This window comes from Sciurus carolinensis, chromosome 7, assembly GCF_902686445.1.
Source record: "Sciurus carolinensis chromosome 7, mSciCar1.2, whole genome shotgun sequence".
Taxonomy (NCBI): Eukaryota; Metazoa; Chordata; class Mammalia; order Rodentia; family Sciuridae; genus Sciurus; species Sciurus carolinensis.
This window is the reverse complement of record NC_062219.1, coordinates 7,671,420-7,685,231: the sequence shown is the minus strand read 5'-3', so window position 1 is coordinate 7,685,231 and position 13,812 is coordinate 7,671,420. Positions and strand designations below refer to the sequence as shown.

At 49.8% G+C, this 13,812-nt stretch overlaps 1 protein-coding gene across 1 annotated transcript in view; it reads right to left on the bottom strand.

Moving 5' to 3' along the window:
* Slc22a2 (solute carrier family 22 member 2) overlaps positions 1–11,235 on the bottom strand; it is a 31,752-nt gene extending 20,517 nt beyond the window's left edge. Inside the window, exons 1-4 of the mRNA XM_047558734.1 lie at positions 10,825–11,235; positions 9,462–9,565; positions 4,304–4,458; positions 2,214–2,382 (exon numbers count right to left, since the gene is read on the bottom strand). Coding sequence (XP_047414690.1) covers positions 2,214–2,382; positions 4,304–4,458; positions 9,462–9,565; positions 10,825–11,235 — 839 coding nt within the window. The remainder of the gene's footprint in view (positions 1–2,213; positions 2,383–4,303; positions 4,459–9,461; positions 9,566–10,824) is intronic.
* Between the last annotated feature and the right edge of the window lie 2,577 nt (positions 11,236–13,812).

Below are 13,812 nucleotides of genomic sequence, written 5' to 3'. Positions count from 1 at the left end.
TCCCCGAGCTGCAGGCATGGCTTCCCACGCATGGAGGAGGCCTGCCAGGCCTAGGCAGTGGCCAGGGGAGGCTCTGGGGTGGGGGTGGGAGACCGTGACTCTGGGATGGGGTGGGACTTCCATGCCCACCTCTACCTGCAACCCCGTCTTCCCTCTGAAGGTGCTGCCCCGCTCTTTGTTGGTCTGGCTCTCCTTCTTTGCCTAACTCCCAAAACTCGGTGCTTTCTTGAGTTCTGGCCCAATCCCTTCCCCTCACGACTCTGTTCAGCTCCTGAGTGACCTCATCTGTGCCGTTAGCAATGATAGAGACACACATGAATTTTACTTAAACTCCTGATCATTACATTTCCCTGGTCCCCGGGGTACCTGCACGTTACTTGTTTTAGCACCCCAAATTGGGCAAGTCCAAAGCTCAACTCATTCCCTCCAGCCTGCTCCTCCCTGCCCGCTCCTCCCTTTGAATGCCTCCCACCAACACGCAGGTGCCCAGCCTACACTCGGGGCACCCACTGCACACCTCCCCTCCCTGGACTGCCTACCACGTGCAGTCTGCACCAAGCTCTGCTTGTCGCCTTGTTGGAACTGTTTACATATATTTTCCTCTTCGTACCTCCAGCTCTGCCTTAACCCAGGTCCTTTCTTGAAGGATTATTGCAAGGGTCTCTAGATGATCTCCCTTCCCTGTAAGACCTGTTTTCTCTCTGCATCTTGAGCAATCTTTCCAAAATGCAACCGTATCATGGAGTTTGTGGACTTGTAAATAAGTTCAGCTTAATGCTATTGAGTGAAGGGGGCAAGAAGAGCTTCCAGGTAGCCAGAACTGGGATGAGAAGTGGACCTTTTTGTGCATGCTAACACATTAAGTCTTTATTCTTGGTGGTGGCAGGGGGCGGGTTTGAAAGACTTCTAAGCGATGGAGTGACATGAAGAATAGATTTTTAAGTTGCTGTTTGAGGAAAGATCAGAGATAGTAAAGCCAATGCCAAGAGAACAACTGGGAAAATGTATCCAGGCAAGAAATGAGATTTCCTAGTGGCAATAGGAAAATAAGGGTAGATTCAGAGACACAGCCAGAGTAGAAATGAGCACAGGGAGACAAGGGACAGAGGGAGATAGGATCATTCTCAGAGTATGATGGACTATAGGTCTGTGTCCCCTGAAATTGATATGTCAAGGCCCTGGCCCCAATGTGTAAACTGGAAGTGGGCTTTTGGGAAGTAATTGGGTTCAGATGAGACTTTGCGGGTGAGCCCTTATGATGGGATTGGTCCTATGACAAGAGAGAGAACAGAGCTCTCTGGCTGGCTCTCTGCCATGTGAGGACACAAGGAGGAAGCAGCTGTCCACCAGCCTGAGTGGGCCTGGGTCCTGGACTTCCAGCCCACTCACTGTGAGCAGCAAATGCTGCTACTTGAATACGCTGCCTGTGGAGTTTTGCTATGGCCCCTTGAACTAACAGAGGCACAGGTTTTACTGGTTCTTGGATGATACAGGCTCCCTGGGAAGGGTTGAGATGCTCAATTCTTAGGTAAGACAACTATGGGAAAAACCAGTGGATACATCCAGGAGGAACCAAGAAAGTGGGCTGTGCACAGGAGAGATTTGGTCTGATAAGCAGCATTTTCCCTGCCTTATTTTAGGTAAACTCGCGTTAGGGGTTTCTAATAAATGTCTGTCATTCTCCATGTGTTTCCCTTTGGCATGGATGACAAATATATTTCACTTGCCTTGGTAACTGATTGATTGGTATGGTCTGTCTGTAGTGCCATTCTGACCTTGTTTGGAATAATGACTGCTGTGATTGATTGGGGATGTCTGTCTTGGGCATGGGTATGAGGAGATAGTGTCGCGAGTGCCCTGGTCTGCTTTCTCCATCCTAAAATTGCCACGGAGGAGGAAAAGAATATCACCAGTAATATCACCAGTAATACTTCAAAGGGTCTGCAGTCCAAATTGTGTCACAGCTGCTGAAAGCCAATTTAAACACCAAATAACTAAAAGAAATGTAAGATCCAGGTCACAAAACTGTTGTATCTAGTGAAAGGACACTTGATTTCCAGTGGTGGAATGTCTGATTTTTATCTCTGAAATGTGGACTTGGGAACTTCCTGTGAGATAGGTCTGCAGGGTGGAAGAAACCTCAGAATTCAGAAGCAGGGTTAACAAAGTAAATTATTTCAACCTATCTCCTTTTTTGTTCCGAACGGACTTACCAGTAATAGAGCAGGAAGGAGAAGTTGGGCACAGTGACCACGAACTGCAGCCACCGCCAGTGAGGAAGGGCGTACGCCACCCCTGCTAGCACCAGGAGCCCCACGGTAAAGGAAGCTTGGTAAAAAATCCCCACTGTTCTCCGATAGCTCTGCCCGACAAATTCTGTAACTGGAGAGAGAACCCAATGGTCAGCACAACGCAGTGCAACAGGGCCGTCAGGACAGTGGGCTGTGCAAGGAACCAAATGTCACCCCCTGATTCCGGAATCTTCCATGCAGCCCTCTTTTACATGACTCCTGTGGTTTATTTTGTTAATTATTGCTCTTGTAATAATTACTAGAAAACTTATAACCCAATGTCTTTAGATAAAATTCAAGGTCTGCCAACATGAACAAAAATGTTTGATTTATAGAATGATTTCAGGGACAAATGCAATGATATTTCAGACAAATGCAAAGTTTTGATCTAGAATAATAAGGTGATGACAAATGATCCAAATAAGTGGATGAGACGTGAATTTGGGCTATAGATGATTTTGGTGTTCGTGAAACCTGAGCGGAACCAGTTCTCTTCAGGGTTAAGCATTTTCTTTACTGCCCTGTTTCTTAGGGTGACTTGGAAACCCAGCAGTGAGCTGGGGTCAGCTGGTGAAAACATGCAAGAACTTATTTTTAAATTTTCAGGAATTTTGCAAACTGGTTGTTAAATTTGTTATTGTGGAATCAGCCCTGGGGAGTGATTTACACTCTGGGACTTGGGAAGTGCCACACTCCAGGGCTTCTTGCTCTCCGAGAGCTGGCTCACCGGCACCCCATTCCTGTGCGTGGTGCCCAGTGACCTTACCCTCCAGGACCACATCACGCACACGAGTGAGGTCCTGTGCATAAAGTCAGGGAAGGCTGGTTTTGTACGGTCTTAGTCGAAGACTGAGTTCTGGACATCCCACAAGTCACAATTTTTGCTTTAAATATTTGACAAATATGTCAAAGATTTCAACTATTTATAAACCAAACAGAAACGACTCCTAAAATGTTTCTACAAATGACAGCAAATTATCCAAGCTATTTAAAACAATTAAACAAAGTGACACAGGTGTCAACAATGGTTGGGGGTGTAGATATGGCTTGGGAGAGGTGGGGTGACAAGGTGAACCCTGAGGACCTTCGGAGGGACTCGAGAAGAAATGCACAGGAGGAGGTCAAGGGTAACTTCTGTTGAAATTTACATCTGTGCAAATTCTACCTACTGTGTGTTCTAGAAACCAAATCACTGGTTGAACAACTGCATACATTAACTCTGTCACTGACCAAGCATTCATTAGATGCCTACCTTGGCAGGAAGCACATTAAAAGCCATCTCTTCTTCCTCTCATTCCCCAAACTGGCTTTACCAGATAAAGCTGTGCAAGCAGAGATATTTTAGTTCTCTCAAGTGTGATGAGAGCTTTATTATTATTCTAACTTTGTATAGATATAGATGCTATTTAAATGTAGCCAAAGGGAAAGTAATCATGAGGCTACTTTCAAAGATCTAATGGTGGTGGTGATTTTTCTTACTATTGCTATAAAGACATCCTGCTATTAGAATTTGAATAGACTCTAAAACTCCATGAACTTTAACTAGAACTCTGGCTACTAATGAATAGGATGTAAATTATATTGCTGAATCTACAAATGGCTTCTTGAGTAACTTAGGTCCACCCCAGTACTTGTATTCTCAGTTTCCTTGTCTATAAATTGAGGATAATTCTGGTTTTCTCAGATGGAAGCATGTGAGGTAATAAAGTGCTTTATACATCAAATGCATCCATCTTCATTGCCTGGCAGGGTTTTCCGTCTGATAACACTCCAGGGCACAGAAATAAAACATCTCAAGAGTTACATAGGAATCTGGGTGCCGTGACGCTGACCCTAGTTTCTGCCTCGTTTTCTTCTTAGAGTGGGAAGGCAGAGTGAGTTGACTGAATGATTTTAAAATACTTTCTAATGCAGAATGAAAGACTCTCAAGGGGGTCTTGAAGCTGGGTGCCGGTCACGCCTGGCCCTCCCCACACTTTGGAAGAGAGGCCCCGGGTACACAGATCTCTTACTCAGGATGTAGCCTATTAACCAGCCAGCTTTGCTGACCAGCCCTTGGATGAGGCGAAACGTCAACATCCATGCGTAGGTGGGGGCGACAGCCATGAGGACCCCAGAGACGGCGTTGATGAGGATAGTGACCAGGAGGCAGAATTTACGGCCAAACCTGCAGGGAGGAAAACAGAGGGAACTGGACGGACTGATTCGTGCAGTTGTGGAAATCTAGTCAGAATCAGAGGCTAAGTCTAAATGACAGAGCCATGAAGACAATCCCTGACTCCAGTTCTGGTCCGGACATTCTGCCAGCGTCCCAGGCATGAATGTCAAGCACCATGAGCTCCGCTCCCCCGAGGGATGAAGTTCCTTGGGTCGCACTGGGGTGGGGATTCAGGAACAGGGCACCTTTCTCAAGCCACCCAGTGCTGAACGTCCTATGGGCCCAAACAGGCCTTACATCAGCTTGTCAGCGGGGTCTTTACCCGAACAGTCCCTACCGACTGCCCACCCAAGAACGTTTTGCTTTGGGAAAATCAAAATTCAATATCCGGCACACACCCCAACCCATGTTCAGCAGTGCTTTTGGATTTTGTGGTCTTTGTGTGTCTCCACGGGAACTGTCCCCAGTCTGCACAGGTTCTGGAGGGCTTCTGTGGAGCCCCTGGGAGGAGATGGCTTCACTTTATTTGAGGGACGTAGGTGTCACCAGCTCAGGGACTTGGAGAGCTGCCCCAGTGCACACAGTATCAGAGAACCCTGGCCGGCGGGTTTAATCTTGGCCTTGCCTCTATGTTGGTGGCAAATGATCCAACCTGACTCGATTTCTCCGCATGGAAAAGGCCTGTCTGACCAGCCAAAAGAGGGTGGCACTGAGCCCACCCTGCCTTTCCTCCTTCCGTTTGCAAAACCGGCAGCATGGTTTAAATGCCCCATGGTTCACGTCTTCTGGGCGGCCATGTGGGAGCCCGTGAACCTGTAAGAGGTGGGCCTGGCAGGAGAGCTGAGGTCATTGGAGGCACTGCCCACAGGAACTAAGGTAGTTCTCAGGGAACCCTGAGCTAGTGTCACGAGGGCGTCATGATACGAGTGAATCACCCCCTATCTTTCCATCTTGTGAAGTGATTTCTCCCTCTTACACACATTCCTGCCATCATGATGCCGTCCACCATGAGGTCCTCACCAGAGCGGAGCTGATGCTGGTGCCATCTCCTTGAACTGCCAGAATCATAAGCTAAATAAGCCTCCTTGCTTTATAAAGTTCCCCAGCCTCAGGTGTTACACTATAATAACAAATAATGAACTAATATAGATAGCTCTGAGAGTTGGCTTGGGCACTGGTCACATTTTTGTCATATCCTCTTGGTTGTGTCCTGAAAGACACCCTAATTCAATGTTGGTGGGTTTTTAATTTTTTTCATAGAAGACAATCTTATCTCTAATCTTTATTTATCCACTTCAATCTGGCCAGGTGTTTTTGTCATTAGGATCACACATGCTAATAGTGGCAGAAATTACTTTTTTGTAATTGCTGCTCTATTAATGGGCAACTATGTTCCAGTGACTCTTTCAAATACTGATTAACCATTTGAAAATAATCAACATCTTTAATAATTATTTTAGAATGTTAATGTTTTAACTCTGAAATTTAATGTTCAAGCAGTCTCATTAGTAATAACTGTGAGCTACTAAACTTCTTAGACTCTGTTTCAACCACCTCCTTTCCTGGTTCTCCGCCAGCGGCTTCCCACTGTAAATCTATAACCCTTGACCTTCCTTGATTCAACACCTTCCAAAGTCACGGCTCACCTAGTCCTTCGCCTTTCTTCTCACATTCTCCTACCTTACGCCCTTCCCTTTACCCTACAGACATGTTCTCAGGAGGCATTCCTTCAACATCCACAGCTTGTTCAGCACACAGTTAAACGCCACAGCAAGGCTTCTGTAAATGCACAAAAATTTGGGATAAGGGGAGAGGGAATATTCACCATTGAGACTCAAAGCAAGAAAGCCAAATCCACAAAGCAGAGAAGCTTCACTGGGGATATGTTCCAGTTAAATGCTATTGTAAAAAATAAATCATGGCCAGAAGAAATCATGGAGAACTGGGGAAGTGGTTTGAGTACCCACCCCTCTGCCCACAAACATAGCCACTTAAATGGTTTCATGTAAAACAAAACCAAAGATCAAACCAGAGAGAAAGGGCACACACCAGCACCATCAGCTCTGAGTCCTCTCAGCTGCCTGCTACTCACAGTGAGGCTCGGCACTACGGTCAGGAGGGGAGAGTGGGGACCAGCGTCACCCAGGAGCTGGTTACAGGTGTAGCCTCTTCCTCCCGATCTGAACCTAATTCATAAGATCCTGCTGTGATCCTAAATGAAATATGCAAATGAGGATTCCCAATAAAACTTACACACCATGGTGGATTTGGAACGTGTTTCAGGAGATCCTGTACAGTTGGTCTCATGTGTTAGGGACCTACTGAGACTTTGCTTCCGTTTTGATCTGGACATGCAAACAGCAGGGTGCTGATCCCCCACAGCTGATTATTAGACTCAGAAAATGTGCAGCTAGTTGTAAAACACAGCCATTATCAAAAATTAGATAAACTCACAACTAAATAAGTTAACTTAAAAACAAGTGTAATCAGCATGCAAAACATATTGCTTCCTAATTATTTTGCTCTATGTGAACATCTCTGCTCACTAGCATACTGTGCCTATGTTGTGGAAATGCTGTGGAACAGTGTGCAGTTCTGGTCACCCGAGTCCAGCGACCTCACTTTGGTAGCCTGAAATGGTCTGAATTCCCCTCAGAGAGTCAACTGTTAAACATCTTCAAGCATGGTTCTAAATACAGTACTTCTCATTCCTGGTTATCAGAGTAAAACACCTGGAATTGATGTGGGAGTCTTTTTTCGTGTGTCAGGTGATACTCAAAATCCTGCCTTAGGGGGTTGTGGATGAAGAACAAGTTATACAACTTATGAAAGGTTTATTTTCAAATTCTCTAACATATGGCCTTCCTTTCTTTTGCAAAGCTGAGCCTCAAAAAGTTGACTTGCCGTAAGACGCGTTAGTTTTTTCTCTTCTTCCTTCCTGCTTCCTTCCCTCCCTTTCCTTCCTTCTTTCTTTTCAGAATTCTTATTTACATCCTTTCCATAATGTCTTTCTGGTTTTCTTCTAAAAGACACCCTAATCAGTTATTGAGGCAGATCAATTTTTTGTGTGCGGAAGACAATATACTTTATTCAAGGTTGATTTGATCTGTAGATAAAATAGTTCTCCATGAGATTCTTGTTCCATTGTAGAACATCTAAAGTTCATGGGTATTAAGGGAGCAAGAGATAAATAACTTGGTGTTTTTGAAGCCTATGGGGGTTGTCTTACTGCTTTGGGTGACCCTTCTCCCTCCCACACCCGTGAAACAGAAGACGCGAGCACCCCCAACCCTGCATAGGGCTGAGGAAGAAGAATAGAGGTGTGTATACAGCCCTCGGGTGGGTGGATGGGGGGATCAGCTTTCCAGAGATTTCCACCACAGGAACAGAACCATGAGGTCACGTAAGGAGGAGGGTGATTGACAGAACTGTGACTCAGGAAGGCACTATAGGGACGGAGCGGGAATCACCTCCTACTCCTTGTGTGGGATGAGAATAATTCACTCATGTCTTCCGCCCTCCGGGTTAGCTGTCTCCTGAGTTCACATCTTCCCTGTGAGAGGGCTGCTAGTGTCTGTCTCCACCCGGCAGAGCGGGAGGGAGAGGAGAGAGTGCGGGACTGTGTGACCTGCTTACCAGGGCAGCAAGAGCAGGCCCTGCACCTCCCTTGTCCATGTGTCTTTCTTGACTTAAAAGGCATCTCCAAACAGCTGGTCCCCCTTCTGTGCCAACAGAAATAAAAACGAATGCCCCTCCTCCTCACCCCCTCAGCCTCCCACAGGGGTTCTGCTGTGAGGGCCGGTTCCTCTGCTTCATCCTGCCTCCCTCCTGCTGCCAGGTGGCCCCAGGCCCTTGTAAAGTCATTAAGCATCTTCAACAGGTTTACAAGCTTTAATCCGGCCTGACAATAGCAGGTAATCAGAGAAGATATTCTGCTTATGTTTCATATCAGAGTTGGGGAGAAGAATGGGGCAGCGAGTCTGAAGTGTAGTCACCATCGATCTCAGAGTTAAGTACAGATTTTAGGGGTGAATACATGATTACAGCGTGTGCATCTACACTATGAAGTCACGTTTAATTATGCGTCACGGTCTTACTAGGTGATGCTGCACAAAACCTCGAGTTCAGGGCATGACACGCAGAGAACACACAGTGCACAGTGGACCCCGAAGCCAAGTTACCTAAGTGCTCATCAAGTGTAAAGCCAATGACCCCCGTCTTTTCCCTTTCGAGGACCCCTAAAAGTATCAAATGGGACATCAAGAGAGCAAAGGCGCGTGACGTAAGAACTTACAGCACGGTGAACGTGGGATCCCCAAATGAGGAGTGAATAAGAGACACGGGGCCAGCTGGACCAGCGTGAGCACTGGACACAGGACACAGACCCCAGGCTCCTCTGAGGACCTTTGATGTGAGAGGCCCTTCCTCATCTCTCTCCAGTGACACTGACATTGTGGAGGTCTCTGCCCCCTCTCGGTGCAGGCAGACTCCACACCCTTTCATTAGAACAGCAATGTTGTAGGTCCCAAACTTTGAGCCCCATCTGGCCAGGGACCCAGTTCAAGAATCCCACAGTCCAAGAGGCAGTGGGCAGATTCTGGACTGGCCTGGTGCGGTGGCGCTGGTGAGGGAGACAGAGCAGGATGGTCAGAGCTCAGGGCCTGCTCAGGACCACGCAGGGGGCCGTGCGGCCAAAGCATTGGCAGTCACAAAAGGAATGGAATACTGATACTCTGCTAGAGAGCGTCCCTGAGCTGTTGGACCACTGGCAAGACAGCCGTGCTGCCTGGTGAGGAAGCCTCTCGCTCTGACCGCAGAGAATTTGAAAATAAAGATGTGAGTCATGATTGTCAAACAGCGCAGCAAAAGAAACCTAGGATGTAAAAACAACCGACATCAGGCAGGAGGTAGAGCAGTCTCGGGTTTGGGGAAAGGCAGGATTCGAGCAGCCCGGGGAACCAGGTGCTGTCTGGACCTGTGGGACCTGAGTTGCCCACAGGTGCTTCACCTACCTGTCTGCTAGGTAGCCGATACCCACAGAACCGACAAAAAACCCTACGTTCACGGCCGACTGAAAGAAGTCCAGCATCCAGGAGTTGGCACACACGAGGTTAAACTGTCCAGATGTGCGGCGTGTTCCAAGCCAGGGGAAAGGAGAACAAAAGCCAGTTAGGACCCTGAGAGACGCAGCTCAGCACGGAGGAGCTCACTAACCCTTCCTCAGACTGAGCTGGTGCAGCCGAGGGGCAAACCCCAAACTATTTCTTGACCATGTTAACTTTCTTTATGCCACCAAAAGACTGATCCTGAATCCACGTAGCCTCCCATCCGACAGTATGTCATTTGTCTGAACTGGTGTGTGGACCACATCAGCAAAAGTGGGTGATTACTCCACTTATACACAAGTCAATATTCCTTTAAATTCTAACACACAGGTAAATGGGTGTGTGGAGAGGATACTCAAGCAGCCAGCAGGAGACTGTGCTGTGGGCATCTCTTAACTGTTCTCTTAGAAGTAGGCTCAAAGTGTCCTGCTGGTGGTTGTTGGCATTTGCTTTCATTGGGAGGAAGAGGCAGGGAGTTGGGTGGAGTGGGCTGGCCTGGACGTCAGCAAAGTCATCGAGTGCTAACCCTGCTGCCCCTCGTGCTGTGGCCGCGCGCAGAACTCTGCTCTGGGCCTCAGTTTCCTCACCTCTGCAGGGGGCACAGCCCTCCTGAGTTGCATGCTGTCAAGCCCCGAGCCTCAGCCCCGCGTGACACTTCTCTGGATCTTTCCAACCAGGCTTCTCAGCCTAAATGCTGGTCCACATGGGAGCTCTACAGAGCACCACGCTGTCCTTTCAAGCTAAGCTGGACAACTGGCTCTGACTATATTTTCAGGATAATTTCACTTTCCCATTTTGCTCTGCCTCCAATGATTGTTTCTACATTTTCTCTTGTTGGAACCAGGCTTCACAATTAGATTTTATTGTGACCACTTGGACACTTTGAGTGAATTAGAGAAAAAAAAAAAAATCCACCAAGAGAAAAGCACATCTGATCTCACACTAAATCACGGTTCAGATAAAGAGGAAGACTGGAAATACTCCCTTTCGTGGCCCCCGCGTGCAGGAGTCCTGCTGTGTTTTTACTTGTTTCTCTTGGCTGAGACTTGCACACACTAAAATCATTATCATCAGAAAGTGAGGAAGTTCTAACTCATCCACACATTTTCCAAACAAATTAGAGGCTGTGTGTTTTCACTCGGAAACTAGGATGGTATGGACGTGGGGTCTCAAGAGCATGTCTGGGCACAGTTACGACAGCCAGCCTTTCCTGGTTCCCTCCTTGAGGAAAGCTCAACGATTTGCAGTTTTGTTCTGAGTCCTCACTTACCTCGGTGACGATGGAGGAGCCGGGAAAGTCGTACACCCAGCCGTGCTGGCAGGGGACGAGTGGCAGCTGGCTCCTGTTGGCGGCCAGGCTGGCCAGAGGGTCCAGGCAGCCGAGGCTGCTCTGGTTCCAGTCCACCGCGTACTGCATGCACTGGCGGAGAGAGGCCTCGCCCGCAGCCCCCAGGCCGGGCAGCGTGTAGTTCAGCTCCTCCGCCGGGCTCCAGCCGCATCGCCGGCTCAGCTCGGACACCCCGGGGCTCCGGCAGCGGTGCGGGGGGCTGAAGCCCAGGAAGACGATGCCCACGTAGATGGGGGTGAAGGTGAAAGAGAGCAGAGCTAAGAAGAAGAATATTTGTTTCTGGAAAAGATGAAACTCCCCTATTTGATCTAGAATGTCATCCATGGTTGGCATTTTCCTGGAGGCAGGCGGTCCTGAGGCCGCCCCGGCACCACCCCAAGTGCGGCAGAGAGCAGCGCGGCCAGCTCAGCACAGCTCTCGACCAAAAGTCAAAGGGTGCGCGTTAGTTTACTTTAGAGAGGGATGAGCCTTCGGTCAGACCTTTCCTCGGTGGGGCCAGCTTCACGCTGAGCTCCTCTCCAGCGGGGGAAGAGGTCCTGCGGCCGCCTGGAAGCCCCCAGCTGCCCCGGGGCGAGGTTGTGTTTACTGTGACACCATTCTCTCTGAGTCTGCCTCACGTCGGCACCACAAACAATCCTGCCTCTGTACCCCACAGGGAGAAATCTGAGTCCCTTCGCAGACCGCAGCCTGTTGACCTTCCCCAGCACACTAGTGTCCAGGAAATTAATATATTCATATCTCACCACAGAGCTGACCTTCCTCCAGGGTGCATCAGAGAGCGCGCAGGGCTTTGTTGCACTTACCCTAGGCGGTGTGCATCAGGGTCTCTGGCCCTCACTCGGGTCCTGCTGAAAGCCCTTCTGCACACTTACTGCCCTGCCGGGCTCCTACAAGAGCGCTCGGGGGGCCTGCTGGGGCCGCTTGCTTTGATTTCCCCCAGATCTTCAAATTCTGCTTTTCCCACGTGTTTCCTCCAGCCTCACATTATTGCCTTTCCTCCCTGAAGTGTCCTTGCCCTCCATCCGCCTCACACTCGTCACGCACAAGTGCAGACGGGAGGATTTTTGTGCTATTATCATTTTTGCCCTAGATCTTTCTGTGATTAGGGATGTCTCTTTAGGATGGTGGTGAGGGCATCCAAATGCAAGGGAAGCAGGCCACTGTCTTCCCTGCTGCACAGAAGGATCCTCAGGGCATTCTGATATTGCCCAGCAGAACAGGTGGCCTGCTGCTCCAGGTATTAAGTCTGGTTAGTTTCTTTCTCCTCCTCCTCCTCCACCCCCCCCCCCCCCACTGAACAGTCAGTGGGTGTAATAGCATGTCTGGGTAGTGACCCACAGGAGCCTTCCTCTCAGCACACCTGCCAGCTGACCTCTCCCAGGGCCTCCCCTGCCTCCAAGAGGGGCTCCTCTACCTGGAACCACGCAGTAGAGCCCCTGCCACTGAAGCCACAGACCATCTGCTAAGGGAGTAGCGTGGAGCAGTGGAGGGGCTCCCTCACTGGCACAGAGTCCTAAGTGAGTGAGTCAGAAGCCGAGGGCCGTCTCTCAGTGTTCACTTACTCAGCGGAAGGCCGTGGGAGAGGGCCAGCTAAAGTGACGGCAGTTGTCAACCTCATTTCTCTCCCCGGGTCCAGGAATGGTCTCGACAGCCACCAACCAGGAAATGACCAAGCACGTGCACCTGGGTGTGACTCACAGACACAGCCTGTGTTAAGACAACAGGTCTTCGGGCCCTGGCGAGAGGGCGCCAGGTGAGGCCAGGGGAAAGCACCAGGCACCAGAAAGAGATGCTGAACTTCATCACAAGCACTTAGAGGAAATGGTCAGATGAGGCAGGGGCAAGACCCCAGACCCCCTTCGGCCCCTTGCTCACACAGCCATTTGACACTTTCCATCAAGGTTGTGGTAAAATCGATCCTGTTATGTGACAGAGGACTCTACAGGAAAGCCACACTGGCAGGGAGGGACTAGAGGGGAAGAGGCCAGAGAGCAGGGGGAGCACAGCCAGGGAGCTCACGCAGTCCCGGCGTCCTGTGTCCTTGTCACTTCACCAGAGGGTAATCTGACCCAATGCCAAATGATCATTTAATCCATGTAATCTGATGATCTATTATGATTAGCGTCGGAAGTATTTCTCAACCTTTTATCGTGTTCCTCTATAGTGTAAATAAACATCGTCCCCAGGTGCAACCTTCTGTGCGGCCCTGGGGCAGGCGAGTTGAGCCCAGACTTTCTCAGCTTCCCCACAGCAAGACGGGGCAGTTAAGATGAGAAGTCAGAGGGCAAGCCCCACCAAGGGCAAGCCAGGTCTCCGGCACTAGAGGACACTACGGCAGAGCAGGGGGTCCGACGGTCGGAGAGCAGGGTTTGGGGTTGTCCGCAGGCAGCACGCTCTCGGCAGTCAGTCTCTGGTGTCCCGGGATCAGTGGTCCCCTTAGCTAAGCTGACGTCCACCTGACCGACGGAAGGCAGGCTGTCCTGCAGCGAGGGAGGCTGAGTTCTCTGCAGCCAACAGGAGTGGTGGCAGCGGGCGAGCAGACGAGGAGACTGAACAGAGCCGGGACCAACACCAGCCTGGCCCTCACGCATCCGTGTCACCAGACGAGCTCCTGACCTCTCCGTGGAGGGTGATTGCACCTGGGTCAGAGAGCCGGTGAGCGACCTCACAGGACTATCAGCCAGCGCATCTGCAATGGTCAGCACTCATCCAACCACACTCTCGCGCTCTCCCCTCTGCCTCGTTCCTGCCTCGCTCCGCTGCCTCCTCGCTCATGCCTCTGTCTGCTTCGACTCCAAGCTGCTGTTCCCATCACTGCCGGGGGCATGGCAGCAGGTGATCTGCCTTGGCCCAGAACTGTGGACCCACTGCTGGGCCATTCCTGATGGCCAGAGAGCCTTCACAGTACGT